The 10,671-nt window shown below is 38.6% G+C and overlaps 2 protein-coding genes across 2 annotated transcripts; one reads left to right on the forward strand and one right to left on the reverse strand.

Moving 5' to 3' along the window:
- Window positions 1-832: 832 nt before the first annotated feature.
- Window positions 833-4,224, forward strand: LOC125195949 (ubiquitin-conjugating enzyme E2 36-like). Its single transcript, XM_048094251.2, has 8 exons — window positions 833-992; window positions 1,136-1,163; window positions 1,558-1,644; window positions 2,251-2,309; window positions 3,481-3,522; window positions 3,603-3,676; window positions 3,754-3,851; window positions 3,943-4,224. Exons 1-8 carry the CDS (start codon window positions 957-959, stop codon window positions 3,978-3,980), a joined length of 462 nt encoding a protein of 153 aa, XP_047950208.1. The 5' UTR covers window positions 833-956; the 3' UTR covers window positions 3,981-4,224.
- A 974-nt stretch (window positions 4,225-5,198) lies between these two features.
- LOC125197161 (TPR repeat-containing thioredoxin TTL1-like) lies at window positions 5,199-9,058 on the reverse strand. Its single transcript, XM_048095871.2, has 7 exons — window positions 8,061-9,058; window positions 7,753-7,948; window positions 7,492-7,676; window positions 6,797-7,130; window positions 6,506-6,710; window positions 6,318-6,424; window positions 5,199-5,950 (listed from the first exon to the last, which is right to left on the reverse strand). The coding sequence occupies exons 1-7, from the start codon at window positions 8,825-8,827 to the stop codon at window positions 5,798-5,800; spliced, it is 1,947 nt and encodes a 648-aa protein (XP_047951828.1). The 5' UTR covers window positions 8,828-9,058; the 3' UTR covers window positions 5,199-5,797.
- Window positions 9,059-10,671: the final 1,613 nt, after the last annotated feature.

The raw sequence follows: 10,671 nt of genomic DNA on the forward strand, positions 1-10,671 counted from the left end.
AAAAATATTTATCACAACTATATAATTAATCGGGTACCCTAACACGGGTTTCGGGTACCCAAAACCCGTAAAATCCTAACATTAACTACCTGAATCCATAAATTCGGGTTTCGGGTACCCAAAATCCATCGGGTATTAAGTCGGGATCGGATATACCCGAAACCCCGCAGACTAAATTTGCAGGGCTAGTTAGGAGTACAATTTTAGTATGTACTCCCTCCGTCAGTGAATAGGAGTCCCGGTTGGCCATTTTTATCCGTCTGCCATTAGGAGTCCCGGTTAGACATTTTATCTTGGGAGTATAAAAAATGACCTCACTTTTCCCTTAATTTAGAAGCTGCAATTAATTTTAATCCACTTTGATTGCAAATAATAATATAAATGGGTCCCACATTCCACTATCACACACTTAAATTATTACACTCAAACTTTTCTTAAAACCCGCACCCAACTCAACTGGGACTCCTATTCGCGGACGAAGGGAGTAATATTTTAGTATGTAAGGCATTAATTTTATGCTGATTAAAATGTCATTTTAATGGACTTCTCTTTTCAGAGCACATGTAGCCTAATTAATTATGTACTACTCCTCGTACTTATTTATTTCTTAAATATGGTGCAGAATATAAGAACCGACTATCAGGATAATACTACTATTGTCTAATTGTTTCAATAAGTTGAATATCAAAAGTGGGTGTTTAGGAATATCTTTTTAAAGTTTGAGGTGGGATCCAAATATCTGAATAAACCAACCCTAATTGGAATTTTATTTATTTTATGTTAATTTTATGATTTATCAACATATAAAAAGGAAATGCCATCCTCAGTCTCTCTCTAGAAAACCATTTCCCATTTTCTAGTGAGAGGAAAAACCCTTTTTTCTGTTAGCGTAAACTCTCCGACTAGAAGAGAGAGAGCAAAAGGAGGAAAAAGAGTTGTGCTGCGAATTCAATCCAATGGCCAACACCAATCTTCCGCGTAGAATTATCAAGGTACGATTACCGATCTTTGCATTCCCTCTTTCAATTCACTTGGGAGCCCTAGAATTTGGAGTTTTTGTGTGTGTTTGAATTTGGATTGTATCGGCGCTCCAGATCGCGTTGATTGACTGATTTATTTGATTTTTTTATAATAGGAGACGCAGCGGCTTCTGAGCGAACCAGGTACATCCTTTAATTCAATTTAATCTAATCTAATCTCCGCGCATGCATGACATGAGATCAGAAAATGAGATTTAACCTATGTTTTGTGACTAATCAGCTCAATATTTCTTTAAATTGCTCTATATTGATGATTGATTATTGTTTTTTAGTTTCCGTTCTTGCCTATGAGTTTGTATTCTATGTGCTGTGTGTCACATAGCTTTGTTTTTCTTTTTTTCAAAAACTTTATCTCCAGCTCATTTCAAAACCTATATTCGAGTTTGTATGGTCTTGATATGTTGATGCAATTGGTAGTTGCTTAAAATTATATTATGAGGGTCTGGTGATTTGTGGATTCGTTTTTAAAAGAGTAAATACAGTTCAATTTTGAGTGTGTTTGGATGTGTGGATGCAGCACCCGGAATAAGTGCTTCTCCTTCAGAAGACAACATGCGATACTTCAATGTTATGATTCTTGGACCAACACAGTCTCCTTATGAAGGTACCTATGGCATTTCATTCTTTCAAAGGAACAATGCCTGTGCAATAATGCATTATTCTTCATTATGTTGTTTCCCTGCGTGCTCGTGCAGTTTCGGGTTATGTTGCTTCTTACTATACATCTAAAGTAAATATTGGTTCATTACTGGGCACTGGCACACCAGTTAGTTGTATGCAAAATTATTGGGAATCATGCTGTGTATGTGTTGATGTGATACATTTTAGATCTCCTTTTCACATGCCTCGTGAGTTGTATCATGAGAACATGCCTCACTCTGTTACCCCTTCCCATTTCTTGTTTCTTTGTTTGTTTGTGTTTCTGTGTCAGTGATGGATGAAGTATTTTCTTTGACTGCATAGATTCATATAAAGTAATAGTATGCTGTAATTCTGCTACATAATTGAAATCTGTACCAGAATTCTCCCAACACTGTGTTCATGTCTTCATTTTGATATAATTTGCTTTACTTGCTCATTAATTGTGTTGTTGATTTTGTAATGCTAATTAGTTTGTACAAGCTGTGTTTTATTGACTTTTCTCACCAAGAAATGATTGTACCTAATTTGTGCCATGTCTCATCCTTGGCTTTTTGTTATTACTTTGTAGGAGGAGTCTTTAAGCTCGAGTTATTTTTACCAGAAGAATACCCAATGGCTGCTCCAAAGGTATTCTAAATTGATAGATCATTGCATATGTTCATTGGCTGAGTGCATACATGACCACCCATTGAGTAGAAGTGTAGGAAAGGAGTTACTCTCTCATTTGGGAAGCTTATCTTTTGTTTCATTGTCATGAGTTGGACCTTTTATGTTCACCCTCAGAATAATGTGCATTTTCTATTTTGTCCATAATGTGTGGCAGTTTTTGTTGATTCAACTGAGAAGACATCCACTTGTACAGTTGTACTATACCTGATTTGTCCATAATGTGTGGCAGTTTTCGTTGATTCAACTGAGAAGACATCCACTTGTACTATACCTGATTTTCTGAGCATAATTCTTCTGCTATATTATCATTTTATGTTCAGGAATTTGCTTGTTACCCAGTTCTTGATAATGAGAAGGTTACTAGCAGGATTACTTTATAATATTATCATGCAGTAGTGGTCAAATAAGCATTGATTTCTCTGTTGGTATGGCATGTTGGATGTCTCCAAGCGCTACATTCTAGTTTGCAATGCTGCTTTGCTCTAGCATCCATCTATTTCCACCCTTAAAATCATGCTGTAGGATAACACATGAAAGTTGCAAGATTAGAATTCTGGTTTTACTAAGTAGCCCTTGCAAAAAATGGATAAAGCCTCTTCATTTTTATTTCTTTGGTTAATGAAAACCAGTCTTATTGTAGTAATTCCTGACCTGTTAAAAGTTAATCTGCCATGAATCATAATGGTTGCTGGTGATTTAGTAGACCTGACCAGATTGGGCAGTTGAACTGCCTAGGCAATTACCATTCCATGAGATCTATGCCAAAGTAGAAGGCCCACCTGTTTCAAATGAAGTATATCAAGTATAGACTGTATCAAGTCATTCTGACCAAAAACAACTTCAATGCCTGCCTGTCAGCTAGTTCAATGAGCTGTACGAGTTCTCTGTCTTCAGACTTAGTAGCTTCTTCAAGAGTTATTTGTTAAACTCAAGCTGGAGTAATTGTGGGCTCTGCTGTTATGAGTTCTTTTAGATTTTAATTAGACATGTTATGCTGATGGAATAAACTAGCCTTGTTTGGAACAGGACTATGTTATTGAGAGTTGTCGAAACTTTACTGTGAAATGAAATTGTGTTTCTGTGGATCAGATGTTACATGCCTGACTGTTTTCACACTATCCCCCAACAGGTTCGCTTCCTCACTAAGATTTACCACCCTAACATTGATAAGGTTTGTATGCCAAGTTTTCATTCTCTTGCTTCCAATGTTTTTCTTCCATTATTTGCATCCTTAATGAAACATTTGTGCAGCTTGGAAGGATATGCCTGGATATTCTCAAGGACAAATGGAGTCCTGCTCTTCAAATTAGAACTGTGCTTTTGAGGTAATGCAACTTATTATAGTGAGATAACAGATTGGGTGAAAATGTTAACTTGTTCGTTTTCTTGTTGCTTGTTTTAGCATTCAAGCACTTCTGAGTGCTCCCAATCCTGATGACCCACTCTCTGAAAACATTGCCAAGCATTGGAAATCAAACGAGGTTGAAGCTGTTGAAACGGGTAAGCCTCAAATAACTAATCTAAATGCATAGTGAGTTACTGCTATTAAATTAGATTACTGGATAAAATTCCACTATGAATTGCTATGCAGCTAAAGAGTGGACGCGCTTGTATGCAACTGGTGCATGAAAATGACATGGACCCGAGTTTCCTCTAATAACTCAAATGTATTTTACTGCACATCAAAGGAACATGGAAAATCTGGAAAGATTGATGAATGCTCTCGCTCAGCCAGTAGTATCTTGTATCAGTCCTGCTAAAACCTTCGTTTGAATTGTTCTATATTTTACTATAAAAGTACTTTGTGATTATGCACTTTCCTTTCTTGAATTCGACCATCAATCGCACTATTTCATCATTTCAAAAGGCTCAATATGGATATCTCCATCCCTCTCTCTATCTACTGTATTTTCTAAATTTCATTAACTAAATATGAATACTAGTATTTCATTTATATAGTGATGCAAAATTAAGTACAAGTAGATAATTGCTTGTAACCGACAGCTTGCATCAGTTTTAGTCATAACGGCACTATTTTCTGCTACATCCATTAATAATTCCGGTGTCCAACTTTTTATATCCAACTTATTTGCACTGTGACATTGCTTACCAGTGTTCTAGGCTTTTAGTAGATTGCAAATTTGAGTTTCTCTAAAACATCCAACTTAATGATAGTACAAGTCTACTATACATTTTTATCTGCTTTTTAATTACTCCGTCGTTCCAGTCTAATTGATACTCCTTCCGTCCCAAGGAAGATGACCCCTTTCTTGGGCGGCACGAGATTTTATGCAAATTTATTTTGTGTGTTGAGGGGAGAGAGTAAAGTAAGAGAGAGGGAATAAAGTAGAGATAAAAGTGTTTCCATTTTAAGTAATGAAACTAAAAAGGAAAGTGAGTCATCTTCAATGGGACGGAGGGAGTATATTTTTATTTGCTTTTTAGTTACTCCATCGTTCCAGTCTAATTGATACATTTTTATCTTGTGTATTGATTAGAGAGAAAATAAAATAATAAAGAATAAAGTATAAACAAATATATTTTCAATTTAGAAAATATGTAAATTTTAATGGGACATCTAAACAAAATGTGTCCGGAGTCGGCACACAAGTATTTAATGAGTCAAATATTGGCCTTTATGTTATAGCACACCAAACAAATTATGAACAGTACTATTTGCAGCATTGAATTCGTAGAAGTTGTAATCTAATTAGTGATTGAAATTCAGAATGACAAAATTTTAATCTCACAAAATTTGTTTAACAGTAACAAATGGTACTGTAATGTACTTATAACATATTCAAAACATAATAGTAATTGATCAGACCATTAATAAAATCCCAAACATAATCCAATAAACTTAGTACTTCAATTTCTAATAAGAGCAAGAAACTTACCCAAGGAAGATGAGGTCTTGAACAAGTTCATTACAAGAATGCTGGAAAAAAAGGAAGAATTTAACAAATTTTATTAATTTAATGGTTTCAAAAGAACTTAAAAAATCAATTCATCTTCCTTGCTACAATCCCAAAGATACCATACCAATCCAGACATCCATTTCCTTCAATGGGCGCCTGCAATGTTGTGTGTATATATATATATATCCATATATGCATGTACATTTTCTCTTCTTCCCTGAGCAAATAATCACCAGCCTAAGGGACTATATGGTAAGACACAAATCTCCAAAACAAAATTATACGGCACGGAAGAGAATGGTGGCGGAAGATGGAACGAGATGAATGAATGAAAACAAACAGAATGGAGCAATGCCATGAGTTGTTTTGGGCTGGATTCGGTGGCATGTGGGCTGGATTCGGTGGCATGTGGTTCTTATCTTACCAGTCTTTTTCATATTGCAACGGGCTCTAGTGGTGGTGTTTTCGGATGTAGGAGGGAAGAGAACACGATACACAGGCAGACAAAAGTTGAATATTCATGAACATCTAAATACTGTAATGCCTCACTGATGATTCTAGAACCTCTGGGCTCGGGCAGATCATTTCCTTCACCCGGATGCCCTTTTTGTATATCTTGAAAGTTGGGACTATTCTAACATTCTCCGCGTGTACAATGGCATGGCCCTCTTCGATATCCACCTGAAATCAGAGAGGATTGTGAGAGCATGTTTTTATGGCATGAACTTTAGCTCGTTTGATTATAATCTCGACCCTAAGTTCATTTTTAAAACAGAAAAATTGTTTTGTCGAAAATTCCAGCGCTATAAAACTAAGTTGGCTCACAACGTAAAAGATGTTTCTTGGGCCGCAGCTTTGTTTTCTCGACGCCCCAGCTCGAGAAAAACATGTTACGAGGTAAGAACTTTGTATGTGGGCTATAACTAAACAACTTTGCAAAGTTCATATTCAAAAAATTTCAAAAAATAAGTTGAAAGTTGAGATCATAAATCAAACAAGAATTTAAAATTCAGGTAATTAACCATTTATATTAGTACAAGTTGCTTGCCTGGAGAAAATTGATGGACGGATACCGGCTGCACAAAGCATCTACGAACGGAGATATGTGCTTGCATTGTAGATTCGCCCCTGATCTGAAATGGACCACCGACGCACCTGCATTTATTACCATCTTCAATAATCCATAATCACACAGCCACCAACAAATCATGTTGTTGAGGGAATGTGAGCGCTTACCAGATGATGAAATTGCAGCTCTGAACTGTTCCAGGCCAGAAACGGATTCCACGTCTCCACCAAATTTCATGTTGTACACATCTTCTCCGAGTGATTTCTTCAATGCAACTTGGGCGTGAAATAGAGATTCTGCAACCTCGTTGTCATCAGGGAGTTCCCTTCTCAAGACCTCGTAATCCCTCACAGCTTCGCTCCAGCGTTCAAGCTATAATCAGTGGCGTTCAACCGAATTCAGATTATGAAATTTTTAGTCTGTGTGCAGTGAAAGAAGCAAAGGAATGGTCCTCTTACCTTGCTGTTAGACAAAGCCCTACGCAGTAAAGCTTTGAGGTAATTCGGCTGGATACGAAGAGCTTGATTGCAATCGTCTACTGATCGTTCCCACTGGCCGAGCTTGAACCAACAAGCTGCCCGATTGCAATAGAGTACAGAATTAGACGGATCAAGCCTGAGGCCTTCCCCATATGCTGAGCATGCCTCTGTGAACCTTTCCGACTTAAAAAGATCATTCCCACGAGCACGAGCTCGACACACCAACCTCACCGTGTTGAGAAGCTTTGACGTTTCAGCATTGTGAGGGTCTATCTTCCCAGCTTTCTCAATGGCTGTAAGAGCACTATCGTACCTGCAAACGTTCATCCATTGGTCCATTAGTTAACGTATCTTTGGTGACTTGAAATGAATGGATTCCAATTCTGAGCATGTTTCTCTGTGTCTTTAACTTCATTTTTAGAGCATTCCAGCTCGAGAAACATGCTTTGGCGATTCTGGCACAGGTGTAATTGGCACGGGCCATAACATAATCGATCTATTTTGCGAAAGCTACACTATTTTAAAAATAAATTGAACCAACAAACGTTATGCCATAAACTATAATTCACAATAATGTGATGGATTTTAATTTCACATATTAATCGCAACCACCATAAATGGATTCAATTTCAATATTAAGTAGACGAAAAGTTCTGAAAATGATTCGAGCTCACCTTCCCTTAGCCAACTCAACTTGAGTTCTAACGAAGAACAGGTACGCTTCAACAAGCATCCCGAAAATCTTGAGTGACGGATTGAGACTGACAGATGCCTCAGACATGGCGATGTTCGACTGAGCTGAGAAAGCATCATCTATTTGGTGGAGCTTCAACAGAGCTTCTGCCCTACACGCGAACAGCTGCAAAATTCCAATTCAATCAGCATAAACGAGTAACAGTCTTTTTTCGAAAACGAGCAAGCATCAAATTATCAACCTGGGGCGACGCATCAGCTCCAGCAGCAATGGTGGCGTCAACCTCGCTCAGCGTCCCCCTCCAGTCGCCAAGCCTCCGGGCTTCGCTGCATTTGCTCAAATGCTTCTCCACCAACTGCAACTTATGCATCTCAACCGGATCAGGTTGGTGCCCCGGAAAGCAAATGTGCTCCCTAGCGCTCTCCACCTGCCCTAAACTGTGCTACCCACGAATTAGATTCGGAAACAAAAACCATAGCAAACAGATCTACCAAATTCAAAGCACACTGTAGATTCATACAACAAAACGTATCTCGAATCTAATCTGACCTGAGAAGCAAAGATCCCAATCGGTGATGGGCTTTGACATAGCCCGGATCCAGCCTAATCGCCGCCTCACATTCCCTCACCGCCTCGAGAAGGCGGCGGAGGCCCATGAGCGCCGCCGCCCGGTTGAAACGGTAGGCCGCATTGGCCGGCGAAATCGCGATTGCCCTGTCGTAGAGGCTCAATGCCTCGGAAAATTGGGCGTTTTTGTAGCAATCGTTCCCCAATCTCTTCAATTCCTCGGGATCGCCGCTGCTCCGCGCTCCGCCGCCGCCGCCGACCATCAGCCCTCTCGGAGCCACTCCGTCTCCGCCCCGCATTATGCTGCCGTGGCCGTAGCGGCCGGAGCCAGACCCGAGAACTTCGGGCTTGGAAGCCCGGCCCGGTAGGCCGGTCTTCGAGATCCGGCCCGAGGGACATATGTTTCCGGTGGGGGCGACGGTGGCGGGGGGAGGGGAGCTGACGGAGCCCGAGCCGGAGAAGATGAGGTGGTGAGAGCCGCAGGAGCGGGAGCGAGTGTGGCCCGACCTCAACGTGGAGGGAGAGGAGAGCTCCCCGGAATGGGTGGAATGGGGCTTTCTCGGGACAGAAACAGAGCCCGATGAGCTGGAGCTTGTGGTGGTGGTGGTGGTTGTGGCGGGAGAGGCCTCGAGTTCTCGGAAGTCGGGTTTGTTTTTTTCGTCTTTGTAAAGAGTCAACGTGTTTCTGAGGCCATTGGAGAGTGCTTCTAGACCTAGCTCCGACGTCGGCTTACCGGAAAATGACGACATTTTTATTTAATTTAATTTATATATACGTATGTAAAATTGTGGTAGAGTGTATTAATATGAAAATTGAAGAAGGAAGAAGATAGAAGGAGAGAAATGTAGAGAGGGAAAGAGGGGAATTGACGGGGATCTCGTGAATTTAAAAGGGTGGATGGATGGATGGATGGAGTTCTAGAGAGAGAAAGAAGAGAGACTCGATTGACCCACGAAATGAAGAGAAGAGGAGAGTGTTTAGTACCAAAGCCTCTTCTCTCTTCTCTCTCTCTATATATACTGCTGATTAATCTATGCATTTCATAATTACTGATTTTGTTAATTATATAAACCATTTGGTTTTGTGTTTTGGGATTCCCACTCTCATTTATGGATTGCGTTATTTATTTTATTTGTTTCTACTCTCTCCGACTCACAAAATTACAATTAATATCAAATTTTGAGTGCAAATTTTGTTTAAGGAATTCATAAGGTTCGACTTAAATTTATTAATTTTGTGGGTATGTGTATAGTATTGAAAATTGTGAGTGCTAACTAAAATTGTCAAATAAATCACAACAGATGAATAAATGATCAAATCACAAAAATGTAAAAATTTCTCAATTACTCCTTTCATATGTCCCCCCATCTCTGATAAAAATATGTGATGATACTGTACTATCAACTATGTGTTATGACTATGTTAAGCCATTTCATTAGGGTGATACATATATTCAACCAACCCCAATATCTAATATGTTTAAAATTGATTGACTTATAATCACATATTTTGTCGGGAAAAAAATAATCAATGAAACCAGTGGCGGACTTATATGGGAATGTGGGGACTCATGGAACCCCCAACAATTTCATACTCCCTCCGTCCTATAGTAATGAAAGCAAAAATTTTCGGTACGGAGATTAAGAAAAATTATGTTAGGTGGGTTAAGTAAAGAGAGAATAAGAGCATCCGCAACGGTGCTCTTAGCACCGTCCGTCCGTCCGTGCCGCTGAGCACCCGTCGTCCGTCCGCCGCTGCAGCTCGTCCGTCCGTGCCGCTGAGCACCCATACGTGGCAACGTCTGATTGGCCAATGGCTAATTCGATTTTTTATTTTTATTTTTTTTAAATTCGAAATTTATTTAAAAAAATGTTTTTAAATAAAAAAAAATATTTTTCCACTTCCCAAAATATTATATTCGTTTTCTACCCACTTTTAATTTATTTTTCAATTTTTTTCCCCAAAATTCACATTTTCATCTATAAATACCTCCACTTCAACACAAAAAAAATCACATTCTCTCATCTTTTTTTTTTATCATCTACATTCTCTCATCTTTTTTCTCATATTCTCATCTTTGTAGGATTTTAATTATGTATTTTTTCTATTTTCTAGGATTTTAATTATGTATTTTTATTTTTAAAGATTTTAATTATGTAATTTTTATTTTTTAGGATTTTAATTATGTAATTTCTATTTTTGAATGTATTTTTATAATGTAGAAATGTTTTTAATAATTGGAGTATTTAAATTGAATAATGGAATGGTGGGACCTTTGATCTTGTCCTTAGCTAAGAGCACGGATGTGGGTGTTGTGCTCTTAGCTAAGGACAAGGAGTAAAAGTGGGTCCGGGCCCACTTCCGTGCTCTTAGCTAAGAGCACGGATGGGGATGCTCTAAAGTGGAAAATGAAAAAGGTAGAGAGATGAAGATAAAAAAAGTAAGAGAGAGTAAAGTAGGTGTGGAAAAATGTGTTGACTTTTACTAAAAAGGGAAATGACTCTATTACTATAGAACGGACGAAAATGAAAAAACGTCTCTATTACTATGAAACGGATGGAGTATATTACTATATACTCCCTCAGTCCACGAA

Source organism: Salvia hispanica, chromosome 4 (genome assembly GCF_029641045.1).
Source record: "Salvia hispanica isolate PSC_SH4W2 chromosome 4, Shi_PSC_v1, whole genome shotgun sequence".
Lineage (NCBI taxonomy): Eukaryota > Viridiplantae > Streptophyta > Magnoliopsida > Lamiales > Lamiaceae > Salvia > Salvia hispanica.